This window comes from Tachysurus fulvidraco, chromosome 25 (assembly GCF_022655615.1).
Source record: "Tachysurus fulvidraco isolate hzauxx_2018 chromosome 25, HZAU_PFXX_2.0, whole genome shotgun sequence".
Classification (NCBI taxonomy): Eukaryota; Metazoa; Chordata; class Actinopteri; order Siluriformes; family Bagridae; genus Tachysurus; species Tachysurus fulvidraco.
The window spans coordinates 5614147-5629392 of record NC_062542.1 but is presented as its reverse complement, the minus strand read 5'-3'; the positions used below and the strand labels follow the sequence as shown (position 1 = coordinate 5629392).

At 39.6% G+C, this 15246-nt stretch overlaps 1 protein-coding gene across 2 annotated transcripts in view; it reads left to right on the top strand.

Moving 5' to 3' along the window:
- The window catches only part of zfpm2a (zinc finger protein, FOG family member 2a), a 143981-nt gene that overhangs the window by 56575 nt on the left and 72160 nt on the right, over window positions 1–15246 (top strand). For both annotated transcript variants that reach the window (XM_047808657.1, XM_047808656.1), the window contains one exon: window positions 1024–1125. In XM_047808657.1, coding sequence (XP_047664613.1) covers window positions 1024–1125 — 102 coding nt within the window. The remainder of the gene's footprint in view (window positions 1–1023; window positions 1126–15246) is intronic.

The following is a 15246-nucleotide window of genomic DNA, read 5'->3' as shown; positions in this document are numbered from 1 at the left end:
GTTATGAAGAGGAATACATACTGTTTGCTAATGCTTTACTACTGTAGATATCAAATATCAGTCCTGGGTTTGAAAAAATGACATGTAGGCATATAGCAAAATCTCGTCACCGCATGTGGAAGTCGGTAGCTCGGAGTTAGCGAGTCCCTCTCGACATCTGCATCCCAACACACACAAACACACACAGTGAGATCATAAATAGTTCTTTCTCTACACCTCCCCATATCCTCCTATACCAGTGGGGTTTCCTTTCTCATACTCTCTCCTGGGATCTCCATACATTCACACAACTTATTCAGTGAGTCGCTGGAGATGTCCAGAGCTCTGCTGTGAGAACAATAGACTATTTTAGGCTAGAAGACACATTAACTTTGGGTCCCAAGTTATTTCAGAACGCTTCAGTCTGCAGTGACAGAGTCAACCGAGTTCATTATTTATGTAAGGAATATTATGTAAGGGACACTTGGGGCCATGCGTCGTTATCCTAAAATGGATTATTATATAACTAACTGCATATTCGGAAAGAACATTTTTTTTCTCTGCCGTACAAGAGGAAAAAAATGTTGTTGTGGAACATCTGCCAAAGGTTGTCACTTCTAACAGCTCTAAACAACCTCTCATTTCCTTCTCAGCAGCTACTTAATTTGTTTCACGAAGTGACCTCATGCTTGGTGTGCTGACGAAACTAAAAACGTATAAAAATCCCTTAACCGTCACAAAGCACTGACAGTCAGTACTCCTGTCTTAATTATAAAATAAACAGCTCCTTACTGAATACATAAAATTCAATCAATTCATTCATTGAATTTTCTAACTAATTAATAACTAATTGTTTAGAAGTAATCAATGAATCAATTAGCTAATCACTGTTGCCTATCTAGTTGCTTATGCTTCAGGTAAATGACAGATCCTAGTTCGTCAGATCCAAGTCGATGTCCCGATGAACCCTAGAAGAAACGTATATACGTCAATAGCTGAATTAAAAGGAAATGCTTGTAACGCGTTGTCTCTTTTTTGTTTTAGGAGAAGAGACCAACAACAGAGAGACAGGGGACACAGATGTGGATGGAAAGAATGACAAGACCAGACCTCCCCCTCTGGAAACTGAAGAGTGGGACGGTCCCAGTAAGTGACTTGAACAGACCTGAAGTGAATTTTTGATACCAATTTCATTCCCAGAGTCAATACTTTGATGGAATATTTTTGTAGCATATCCAGCACACACCCCACTCTACATTTCTATTTCAGTAGCCATGCTATAGACAATGAACACGCCCTTTTTTATTCCTAGCATCACAACTTTGACTCAAAATTAAATAAAATCAAGTGAACAACCCGGAGTCTTGCCTTGAAGGTCTCGGATCATTTCGTTCTCGTTATCTGGCAAGGTTTGGACAACATCAGATCGTCCCTGGCCTTCCTTCAAGCATTTAGCCCATTAGCTAACGGCTAGTAATCACTTGTAAGCAGCCCATTATGACACAGTTTAAATGAATCCATCTGGGATCAGGGGATTTAAGCCATTCAATAGCAGGGCATCTAAAGATATCCTTGACAAGGTAAAACTCTTCAGCAGAAGCTTTTAATGAGTGCTAAAATTAGCCACCTTCAGTTGCACCAATATAACTCATATACACCTTGCTATTGTTACACTTGTTTAGACACTAGTGTCAAAATAATGTGTTGGACCATTGCCAAAATCTTCAACACAATTCTTCAAGTGTCTCTGGAACTGTATTGAAACAATGGACAGCATCCTTCAAAAAATACAGCATGTGATTTATTTCATTTTTCTTCTAACTGAATGATTCCATGAGCAAACCTGCCCTGTAGGTGTGTGTGGGGTTATCCTAGAAGGAGCCAGACCCATCAGGATAAAGTTCATCATCGTTAGTAACACAACATGTAGGAACTCTTCGTACTAAGAGGACAGGTGGAACCAAACCATGCCAGCACAATGAATAAATTACTCCAAATAATTTTTTTTTTGTCTTTAATTTGTCCTCATCTTTACATGATAATAAAGAGGGCTTTATCATTTCAAGGCCAGTTGAGAATAATTAGTCCTGCAACTAATCTTGAAAACAATTTCACTGAATTTTGACTACACGAACAATGATCTATCTTTAGTGAAATAACTCTTTTTCGTGTGCCCAGGTGGTTAAATGGAGAGAGGTCTGTAGAAATTCTGACACTAAATGCTCCAGTGATCCAACAAGCGTCCTAAATTGGACTAAATTGCATTTTGAGAGAACCTTGTATAGACCATTGGAATGATGGACTTAAATTAACTTATTATCGCCAATGAATTATAAGAGAAGTTAGCAGGGTTGAATGGAACGGATTAAATGGCTTTGCTCCAAAGCTTTATTGCATGTGTGTGCTTTCACATGGACTGTGCTTTTCCCCCAACAGAAAGCTTACGCACACACAAAAACATATTTATCGTTTCTTCTTGAGGAATCTCATTTTACCATGCAGATTTTTTCCCTCCTTGCTTTCTCGGTGGGTTTGAAGAAAAAAATAGTCCTATCTTGTTTTTTTTCCCCCTCTCTATCTTCTTAAAAGTCACTTCATCAAAGTGATGGATAATACATCGAACAAGATAGCAACAGCTGCAATTATTGCTCGCCAGTGGCATCACGTTGCTGGTCGCACCAAATATGATTCGCCTTTTAATGCATATGACCTCCAGAATTTATTGCAGGTACATACAGTTATGAAAGAAAAAAAAAAGTGGATTTCGGCAAGTTGGTGCTGGGAAGCCCCCCGGGGTGTGTATTTTTACGCTGACAGTGAATCAGTGTTATCAGTCCCCATCAGATAATGCATTTATCATTAAATTTCACATTTGCATTTCAATCTGAGGAAGGAAATGAGCATTGGCAGCACACGATAAGAGCACAGGCGACGGCTGGTAATAAAGCATCGCTGCGATCACACGTCAGGCAAGGCTGAGGGGGTCAGGCCCAGTAACTACAGGGCCAGCGAGCAGAAAGAGAAAAAGAAAGAAGCATCATGTCCAGAGCAGGGCAACTGCAAAAAAAAAACTCATTCTTCAATGGTAGACAGATGGATGGATGAATAGAGGGATGGATGGATGGATGGATGGATGGATGGATGGATGGATGGATGGATGGGGTGGGTCGGTGGTTGGGATCTATCTATCTATCTGATTTAGCCTCTTGCATACTGTTTGATGTGTGAAAGGACTAGCAGATTTCATATTGTTTTTTATTTGTGGCTGCCTGATGGATAAGGAGACTCAACAAACAACCTTTTTTTTTGTTTGTTTGTTTGTTTTGTCTGTTTTGTTGTGTCCTGTTCAGAATCAGTTTTCTCTGTCAGGTCATACTCCACAGTGGTGGGTATTGATTTATATTTTACTACATTAACTGGACACTAACAACCACTTTTTGGGCTATTTATTCAGGTTTCCTGGTTCTGGGTAGCACCTTAGACCTTTCACTTGCCCAGTGGGATTTGTTCATCCCTGGGTAGATTTCACACTGCTTTCACATTAGTTTTTTCGCATCCGAGTTTAGTGAAGAGTGACTCATAGTGTAAATCGGTACACTATTGTTGCATGGACCTAAGAATGCCTTCTTAGACATCGCCAGAGTTTGAATACGGCTTGTACGGCTTTCTTCGAAAAGAAAGCACACCAAGATCTCAGTTCACATAGCTTCAGGTACAAAGTATGAAAACATCCTTAAGTCTTAGGCACTGTAACATACCAGCCCTAGCTTTCTAAAATAGCACAATCGTAAGACGACAGCTTGATTATCAATTTTATCAACTTTGTCTCGGCAGTTCGGATAATTGTTACGCTGTTATGTTTTTTTCGTAAAGTAGTCCCATAGTCTGCAAGCGGCTGTAGTGGCTTCTGACAGCCACAGGGTCAGAGAGTTAGTTTAAACTAATTTGACAAATTCGTTTCAATTTGGACACAACGATTTTGTTGATAGTGCAGATGCTTGTCCACATTACTGATAACCTTGTCGCATTATCCTGATAAGATCTCATCTGCATACTGACAACACAGCAGCTTCCCCAATCCCGCACACATTAGTGCCACAGGCCAGCAGAGGATGTTACCTGCCCACAGTTTTCGTAAGAATAGAATGGAAATGAGACTTTCCATTGTTCTCCAGCAGAAAATGGTCCTTTCTGCGTGGAGAAAATTTCAGAAAATGACAAAATTGTCTTTCTCACACAAGTACAGTGTATGGGCATTCATCTTGGTGCGTAATAACCAAATTTACTTGCACATCGCGTCTCTGCTGAAAGAACATTTTCCCCTTTTCATCTTTCCTATTGTGCTGGAAAAGTCAGATGAGCATGTTATAATTTGAATAAAGTGGAAAATCAGACAATCAAATATGAACATCTGAAATGACATGACTTCCTGTGCAAAGCGATTAAAAGCAAATTTATTTAGTTTGAGACAGTCTATCCTGTTATCACTCCCTTTTGTGAGCATTCAGATCCCGGGGAGCTTCAGTTCCTTTTGTTATTCCTTGGCTTAAGTTAGTCCAGGTGCGATTACGATCGGCAAAAGATAATTCTTAATCACTTTCCAGAAGCTATCTGAATGGGATGTATAATGGCCATTACATCTAAAAGAGGGAGGCTTTCTTAATGAAGTGACTTTGACCAAGTCCACCTGCTGTGAAGAATCCATTAAAACACACTCTTCAATTTGTCTTTGGTACTAAAAAAACAACCAAAGCCTCTCATAGCTCTAACTGAACTTCTTCTATAATCACTTTATCATTATGAACGCCGTCGTTCCTCCTTTGCTTTGAATTCTTCAGGGTTCTCTTCCAGTCTTCTTTCATGAATTATGTCTGTTGCGAAACCCTCTAAGATACACTTCCAAAGCAAAAACCGGTTGCTTTGAGAACAATCCTGTTATGCCATGTAGACTCGGAGGACACCCACTTAGCTCTCGCCAGAGATATCTACTATCCAATCTCACACTCTATTTCGCCTCGTTATGGATGTTTGGAGACTTGTGTATATTAGTGGTGATAGCTTGTACAGCAATTTGCTAATTATCATGGACTTCTTTGATACATATCTTGACATACTCCTCAAGGCAGAATTGAAGCGGGGAAAGGGGAGGGTAGTAATGAACTGCTGATCATGCTAATCTTTAATAAAAAGCCCTGAAAGTCAAGTACAGTAAAGAAATTACACCAATTAGTTCTCATTATATAAAAAAAAAACCTCACTTCCTGTAACAGCACATTTACAGTGCAAGATGCTGAATTTGCATGACTTCTCTGCTAAATTGATACTAAATTGTGAATTTTCATTTACACTATTTAATGGCATCATCAAGTCAAGTCAAGTCAAGAAGCTTTTATTGTCATTTCAACTATATATAGCTGTTGCATAGCGAAATGAGACAACGTTTCTCCAGGATCATGGTGCTACATAAAACAAAGACAGGGCTAAGGACTTGTAAGTAGTCTTAAGCACTATTCGGACAGGATTAGTTCTACGTGGGGACGTGGAGTAATGCAATTTTACCTCAGGACGTCTGTAATATTAATTGGCCAATTCGCACGGGACAAGACATCTCAGAAAACTAGCAGAAGTGGGAGGGGTAACTCGCTTTACGCACCTCAGTAACCTCCTTGTCGACGTTGCTTCCTGTTATCACGTGCGCAAACAGACAACTTGGTGCCTCCATGCTTGAAAAACGTGCCAAAAACGTTTCCTTTTAAACAGGAAATGATGGAATTTTACCGTACATATTTACAGCGGGTCTTTTCGGACGGGATTAGTATTACCTGAGGTAATTTTTCCGGACCTTTTTACAGATGGTAAAAGTCGCCGTAATCTTTATTGACATTGTCTGTAATGATTACCGAGATGGCACATTCGGACGGGACTAAAATCACAGAGAAGCTCTGGTAATAATTACTTTACCCCCACGTGCCCACGTAGAACTAGTCCCGTCCGAATAGTGCTATAGCCACATAAAGTGCAACTGTGCAACCTGGTGCAAACAGTGCAGGACAAGACAAACAAGACAGTGCAGGACAAAGACAGTGCAGACAAAAAGTTACAAGACAATACAAAAAGTACAAAAAATACAATACACAAAATACTATAAACAGTAAACAGAAACAGCGCCTACAACCAGTGTAAATACTGTGTGTGAATACTGAATGTTCAAACAATATTTCTTGCAGTAACATTAGAATGAACACAGTTTCTTAGCAGCAGGTCCTTGAGATAATGTATAGAATTGTGCAAAAACAGCAAATGACTGAAATATTGTATATGTGCAAAATGGCTGAGATATTGTACAATATGTGCAAAACGGCTGAAAAAATTATCAAGAGCAACTTACATTTACCTCACACAGTTGAGCCGGTGAAGGTTCAGAGCTTTGCTCAATGCCCTAGTAGGGGCGAGTTGGCAGTGCTTGGATTTGAATTCACAACTCTTTGACCAGTATGCCCTTTTCTTCACCACTGAGTTGACGCTGCTCTGTGAATGAGTAGGTTTGCATGGTGCCCAGTGATGGACTGGCCTACTACTTTATGTACAGTGTTCCTGGGATAGGCCCATAGGTCTAAACAAGACAAAGTGTTTACTGAAGATGAAAGATGAAAAATATTAGTGTTACTGTCAAAACAAACGGCTGCCCATTTCATTTAAACCAGCTAATTGAGAAAGAATAAAACATCATTTTTGTCTTGTGCAAAAAGATTTAGCCATTTAGGTCATTTGAATTTAGAAAATGCTTTTTCTATCTTTCATTCTCCTTAAAATTAATTTTAAATGGTCAACGTATCTGGATGATCCAGCAAGCTTTGAGTAACACACACCTAAAGCTTATCACCCCACAGCCAGATCTCAGAGCCTTACAAACCTCTGAGTTGATGAATCTGTGGCCCATAGAGTCTGTCAAGCCTGGCCTGACTCATCTGTATGTGCCAACTGGGCACTAGCCATTGGCTTTGGCCTGGAACGGGGAAAAAAGGAGCCAGGGAGTAGTATCCTTGGATTTGCATCCAGTCGCTTAGTTCCTACCAATCAAGAAGCATCTACCACTCCAAAAAAAATCTCCCAATTCATCCAGTTCTCCAGTAAGTCTAGTTCACAACTGCCTGACCCCTCATCACATACAGTACATGCAACAATAGCCATCTCAGCCTTTAATACACAAATGTCCTACAAAGTGATTCTGAGGAGCAGATGGCAGCAATAGTTGCACCAGGTGCCTCCACAATTGTTTGCGTTCACCTCACTTCTATTTATATCATGCTGAAAACAGCCGGGCATAAATATTTGCAGAGAGCCGCTGGGACCTTTGATTTTTGAAAAGGATGATCCATGCGCCAGTTGCTTCATCCCACCCCAGCAACAAACAGATGGCACTTAGTGGGTCGATGCCTCTAGCATGAAATTCATGTTGAGATTTGGGGAAATGACATGATGGGGCAGGAGGACTAGTAGACCTGCTTTTAATTGTGTAGCTCCTCTGTAGAATAAAGCGAAACCAGCAAGTTGCCAGTTGCCTCGAGTTGTTACTAGTCAGTTTTGAGGCTATCTATAAGATTTGCCAATGGACTGGTGTCAACAGATGGAATTAAGCAGGCAACTTGAGGAAACTCTCTAGATACCTTGCTCAAGATACATCTGCTCTGTGACCAAAAATCCCAGGAACATTTTGCTTTTTTCGCTATTCTCTATTTGGCTATTTTTCTTCCTCTAATTATTCGCGGAAGTCTGTTAAGTCAGGGTGTCGTCAGAGGGGAACGTGTGGCCCAGATGCAGATTAGAGACTCCTGGAGATGAGGGTGTAAAAAAGGATTTAATGGTAGGATGGATTAGAGAAATCCTTGTAACAATGTTAAATAATTATAGTTCCAGCTGAGATCAAAGCACCATTGATTGAACCCCTCAAGCCTTCAGCATGTAGAGAGAGCGAGGGACAGAGAGCGACGTGGAGGAGGGGGAAGACGAGGAGATCGAGAGAGCGCGAAAAAAGTCTTGGAAAGCGAAGATTGGTAAAGTGCCGATCAGCCGGGTGAAGATCCACAGCAAGAGGCTCTGGAGATAACGTCACAACTCATAAGCAAGGGTTGTCAGAGCCGCTCGCACTGATACCTAAAAGGTTTTAAGGCGACTTATAGACAGGGATTTATAGGCAGGGATTTTAATGTATGCAAAGCGGCAAGTCGGAATGTAGGCTTTCGCTCTGAACTTGTTTATTTCCCGTGTAATCAGGAAGCAGTGACATGGCTCACTGCCACTCAGTCAGCCAGAGAAAGCATCTCCTTCATGACTTTCAGTCATCTTTAGTCAAAGTATTCTTGGCCACTCGTGTGAGAATAGGGTTTTTGTGCCAGTTTAGATTGCCACGACAAAAAAGAATGCAGTATTTACTGCGAACGATGTCATGATGCAAAGTGCCATCTGAATTATAATATTTTCAGTAGTGCAACATGCAATAAGCAAAAGCGCCACTAATTATGAATTATAAAATACATTAATTCCTTTCTATGAACTTGCATTGCATACCTCTAAACATTCTGCACTGAATATCAGGTACCTCCTTCTTGAGACTGTTTTTCAGAACACACGATGAAAATACAGTCAGTGTCTGACTGGGGCGATGAAATATGCAACAAGAGATTAGACAAATCACTCGGCTCGCCGACTTAAACTGCCCCGATTCAAATTTAGCCACTGATCCGATACACTAAGAGGCTTTAAGAGAAAACTTCATGCTTGTTAGTTACGGAAGCAATCTGAAATACAGCTAATGCACTCTGAAGGCACTAAACGCAGTCGCAATTATAATCGAAACAAAGGTGCCACAATTCTACTTCATCACAAAGCAGTGCATTAAGATAAATTGTGAGCAGTGAGCTTCGAAAGCTATTAATAACTAAGTAACTCTCTAGCACTCTCACTAGTTTTTGCTAGCTTTGAACCAAACCAAAGAGTGCTGTGTTGCGTCTATCGTCATTTTCCTTGTCAACAAGGCAGCATGCAGTTAGTTCAAGAGAAACGTTATACAGCTAAATATGTGGGTGATGTTTAACACAGTCAGGGATTTCTGCAGGAGGTTATTTTACCGGGTGATTAGCATCTGGCTAATACTATAGAGAGCTCACAGGGTTTTGTCCTGCTGTGGCTGTTTGAAGATTGGAGTCCAGTTAGAAGATTGGAGTCCATCCACTTCAGGATGAAGTTTTATAGTGTGTGTTTAGCAATCGTGTAGAGATAGCACAGGGGTGGACACATTAGCCACATATTAGTCTGGGATGTTAGGTAGGAAAAGAAAAGCACTACTGATTTTTTTTTAACCAATGCTAGTCCGGCTTAGATAAATGCATTTCAAATGCATTGCAAGGACATTACCAAGGATCACGTCTTATACTGTAGCTTAAACTCTGGCCAACGACTTTCAAAACTTTCTCTGTTAATGCATTGGACTAGCTAGCTTTATATGTTAGCTATCACCTTTTATTTTTCAGTCAGTTTTTTTGGGAAACCAAAACGTAGGACTGGTCAGCACCTTTTAGTTTCTTGCCTGGTGAGAAAGTAAAATCTATAGTTTGATATTTTTAGGAGAAGATCGATGAAAACAGGGTAAGGTAAATTTAGCAAGGCCAACTTAGCAACTTAACTTGAAATTAGAATCCAATTCACTTTATTTAAAAAAAACAAAAGTGGTGTATTTATGAAATCCATTGTAAGTATAATACCGTAACCCTTTAAACTCCCAGCAGCCTTTGGTGTCTTCTGATATTATTATCTAACCTTCTAATAATTTAGTAAGGATGAATTAGCAGGCCACGCCAAGCAGTAGAACCGATCAAGGAATTGAATCTCTTTTGATTTGTGTTTTGATATCTTTTTTATTTCATGTTTACTGAAGTGAACATATATGAATATAATGAGTTGTCATCGTTTACTTTCCTTTAGAGTTTCCTTTTACGTCACCGTGGTATCTGTTCATAATAAAAGGCTGTATTTATACTTGTTTATAGGTATAAAGTAATATGTATTTGTTAAGCCATAAGAGGTTAAAGGTTAAAAATGCTAAATGCTACTAGTAAAACCGGACATTTGGATTTTTTTCAGCTGGACCTTCACACGGTTTAGGAAAACTACTGTTTTTTAACTTATTCAGAATCGGGGCAAATCAGGGCAAATGTCTAATAGTTTTAAATGTACAAAAATTACTGGTATATAGTAATTATATGAACTTTAATGAACATTAACTGTATAATAGTGTGGGGTATGCAAAAGTGTACCAATGCAAAAGCTACCTAAAGTGCAAATGAAGCCTTAACTGTACAATAGTGCAAGATGAGCAAACGTGATGGAAGGTAAGAAGGTGCAGTATAGCTGCGTTTATCTGACCCATATGAAACAGCAAAGTGGGGTTATTTGTTAATGTCCACGGAGGCAGATCAGAGACCATGATAAGTCCTGGATATTGTTAATGAGGCCAAAAAATGATCCACAACAACGATGATAACCACAGACAAGAAACTGAGTTTGTTCCTAATATACGTCTAACTGTAACTCCTATACTCTACAGAAACTTTATCCATATCTATATGTATTTTTAAGAAAGGGAGAAAAAGGAAAAATTGAGGATGTGGAGAAAACGCATAGAAGAAACGTCTCTTTACTTAAGGATGCTTTTACCACAGTGGGAATAAACACATTGGGTTATTAATCACTGTTATTATCTTCCACATCTAAATGACAATTGATAATAATAGCAATAATAATCAACAATAAGGAGTAATAATGGTAGACGTGGTAAAGAAGCATGTGTGTGTTTGTGTGTGTGTGTGTGTGTGTGTGTGTTGCGGTATTCAATTATGCAGTTTCCATTGGCATATTAATCATCTTTTCACCAAACACGCCGGTGTTAATTAAAGCAAAGCGCGGATAAAGACGTGTTGCCGGATCATCACTCTGTTTATCGCTGCTCACACAGCCGCAGTTAAGTAAATTCAGCCCGCAAGAGGAATTTCAATGCCTCGTCCCACCATGTTTGGTAATCTGCATATGCGTGTGTATGTGTATGTGTGTGTGAGTGAATGAAAGAGAAAGAAAGTATTTTTGTGAGCTTGTACAGCTACAGTACCTGCTGTGCCGGACGAGCGTGTATGTAGGCGAGAGAGAGAACGAACACGGGACTGCAAGCAAAAATGAGAGACAGAGAGTGAGCATGTTTTTTTTTTGTTTTTTTTGTTTTTTGCATAGTCTAGTGGCAGATCTGGAAAGAGGGGTCCAGCCCACTGGCAGAAAGACGAACTGTGTTGTAATTAGTAGCAGAAGACCGATGAGGCGTCCTGCTTCGTTATCACCAGAGAGAGAGAGAGAGAGAGAGAGAGAGAGAGAGAGAGAGAGAGAGAGAGAGAGATGGCTCTGAACCCAAGTGTGTGACTCAGTCTGCCTGCTGTCAGAATAAACACAATCTGAAACAGAGATTCAGTTTATTGTTTATCTGTTTATCCTCATTTACACAACCAGAATTTCCCACAAATACACTGCAGGGAAGACATCTTTTCCTGTTCACTAATATATCCAACTTTAGGTGATTTAGGATGAATGGATTTGTCAACCGGTCGCCGTTAGAGACCGCTACAGTGTTCAATTACAATAACTGCATGGGGGTTTAGATCATTGTTCAATTCAGTAACTTTATCAGATTTTACAGTCTAGTGCCATACTGCAAAATGTAAAATCTTCCAAACGCTTATCGCGGCATTGTTAAAGATATAAACAAGATCAGGATGCACGCAGGTAAAGCCGTTGTGACATCAAACCACTTCTGCTCGGAGCATAAAGTCTTGAAGGTCTCCGACATCTCAGACTCGAATGCCTTTTTTTTCTTTGGGATATTACATCACTGGGAAAATAACTTTAATTTAATACCACATAATGAAGATGGATGAAGGTGTTGCAAAAAAATGCATACTTTTATGAGAGTCTGTGGCAGTATTCTTTATTTGTAGTCCTAAAATGAGAGGTAAAGGAGAGAGAGAGATGATGTGTGTGTGTGGTGTGTGTGTGTGTGTGTGTGTGTGTGTGTGTGTGTGTGTGTGTGTGTGTGTGTGTGTGTGTGTGTGTGTGTGAGCGTACATGCACATACACAGCGCTCCTGTCTCTCTTCCCTTCCTCTCCACCTCCCTCTGTCTCTTGTCTTCTCTCTGAGGAGGTGAGCGAAGTGAGGATGATGCAGAAAGTCTGTGTAGAAAAGAAAAGAAGGGGTTACAGCTGAAGAGGAGGAGGAACGTGTGGGCATGTGAGCTCTCTTCTTCCTTCTCTCTCCTTTTCCATCTCTACCTCCTGACTTTATCGGCAACTGCACTTACAGGAGATCTTCGTGGTTTGAAACACCCGGCTGCATCCGCTGTCTTCTGTCTTTCTCTCCACACTCATACTCACACGCTCGACCCACACACACACACACACACACACACACTCCTTCAGACACTCACACACACTAAAACGCACTCACACTAGACAACATCCTTTATACCTCCGATAGTTTTTTTTAAGCTCGTTAAGCAGAATGCGGCACAGGAGGCAGAAGCATTTTCGTAGATTCAAGAAAGAGAGGGGAAAAGTGAAAAAGAGAGAGGTGGGGAAAAAAGAAGAAGAAGAAGAAGAAGAAGAGAGAGAAAGTCGGAAAAAAGGTCCACGTAACAATGCCGGGGAAAAATCAGAACATTTTCCAGCGAAAGATGGGCCATTTCCAAATCCTTGTGCCCTATCAGACAAATTAAAGTAAATCAAGCATGAAATGAAGCAGGAGAGCCTGGAGATAAGGCTCCTTTAAGTCGTTTCCAGATTAGGATGGAGAGAGAGAGGGTGAGAGAGAGAGAGAGAGAGAGAGAGACTGAGAGCAAGAGAGAGAGAGTGTGTGTGTGTGAGAGAGAGAGAGAGAGAGAGAGAGAGAGAGAGAGAGAGGTGCATCTGTTCGCCGCCAGCCGAGGAGGCTAGTTTCCCATTTCACAATAGCAGCCTGTGTATAGGATTACTTTCCCCTGTCAGTGACATGAGGGGAGAAGGGAAGGAAGCACACACACACACACACACACACACACACACACACACACACACACACACACACACACACACTCACGCTATCCTTAAATGTTTCGTCTCCAACTTCTTCTCCCACGTTTTTTTTTGCCAGGAGATGAATGATAACGTCCGCCAGAGGTTACAGACATTTCAGTGACAGATGATATTCAGCAGAAAGCGAAGGAGAAACATCTACAAATGAAAACTAAAGAAATCATTAACTCTTTAAAAAAATAAAAAATAAAAATGACTACGCTACTACAGCACAAACATCCCAAATATGATGGAGATGAATGGATGCACTTACGGATACTTAAATACAGCCTCCTTGCTTCATTTGTCACACTGAACTATTTGTATATAATCACGTCCAAACATTTCAGTTACCAACTACTGTTTTTATTCTATCAGAGTATAATCATTTCTTATGAAGTGCCTCTATGAGCATGCCTAAGGACACTAATCAGGGTCGGGACGGTTGGAATTTAGGCCACCAGATCTGTTTATGGCAGGCACTTATTTCCAGGGATTTCAGAACAGCGTAACAGATATTACGTCATCGGGTAGGCGTGGCCTATTTGATCATCTAACCCTAACCCTAACCGTAGTTTTTGCTTGTTTATTTGTTTTCTAAAATAAATCTACCTGTATGACTGTTCTGTCCTTTCTGTTTGGTTTTGTTTTTTTTTTGAAAGAGGGCGTTTTTCCAAGACCTCCGTAAACATGCCCACTTTACGTCGTGGTAACGAAACTCCTGGAATTTAGTGAATGCCATCTGTTTATACTGTATTTTAAAGCTTCTAGCACTAGGCCACGCCCACTTACATTTTAAATCCAGTCACATATACGAATATTTCGTGCACTAAACACCATAATAGATAAAGAATTGTTCTGGTTACATTTATCCGGCCCAGAACATAGCTTCTCTCTCACACAGAACAGCTGCTCAAACTTTGCCTCATTTCCTTTTGAGTGAAATCATAAGGCTGGTCGTTTAAAACGGGGTCATTTTGGCGAAAAGGGGAAGGTTTGTTATAAGTACAGATACCTTTTATATATACAAACACTAAAGTGAATACTTACCATCTCCTTCCGTTCAACCCAGTTAACTTTCTGGACATTGCACAAAGATTAAAAACATATTTCGTCCCTTTACACTTTGCCTGCTGGGATTGAAGAACTCTTCAGAGGTTGCTTAGTGATTAGAAGCATTGACCTTGACCTTTCAAGACCCCGCCTTAGGTTTAGCCCCTCTATCATCCTCAATCTCCAGCCGTTTAAAAACTCCTCTTGGAAAAAAGTGAGGTTTTAACGCCGCCCTTATCCTAAACTGGATGAGAGGAAGAGAAAGAGAGGAGGAAAAAATCCTTAATCCATCTTATCTGTTGACTGTCAAACTGCTGGGGCTAAGACCTCGTCACAAAAGACAACTAGGTCAGGAGAGACAGGATTGGACTGGAGAGCTGGAGAAGCTGTAATTGGCTGGAGAAGAAGGATGAAGAGAGGCTAATGACATGCTGGAGTTAAACTGCACCTGTAAATACGGACAGAAATGTCACCGACTACAGCATGCAGAAAAAGGATCGGACCATTAAACCTTTATTATTTTGTTTATTGGAATTTTTAAACAATAAAATACTTGTCATAAGGATGGAAGATAAAATTTGTAACAGAATTACAAATATTTGAATATTTAAATAGAATATTTTTAATTAAGATTTATTTTATTTATTGTGTATTTATTATTAGCATTAAATATTATTAATAAATATTTAATAATACATATAATTTATTAATAAAGAATATTTATTAACAAATAGTAAATAATAAACAATTAATAATAATAAATTGTAAAAATAATAGTAAATAATATTAAATGATATTCATAATTCTAAAGCATATTAAATATTATTACTTATTACTACTTATTAATTATTATTATTACTTATTACTACTTATTAATTATTGCCATTATTATTATTATTATTATTATATTTTTACTCTTCTTGTTGTTAATAAAAATATTGTTCTGCAGACATTATTCACGTTACACCTACAATTTTTCTTTCTTTAACAAGTAAAATGTTGGTAGTAACAGTAACTCCACAATACACCACCCTGGTGTTGATATACCACCCTTGTATAGAATCAAAACAT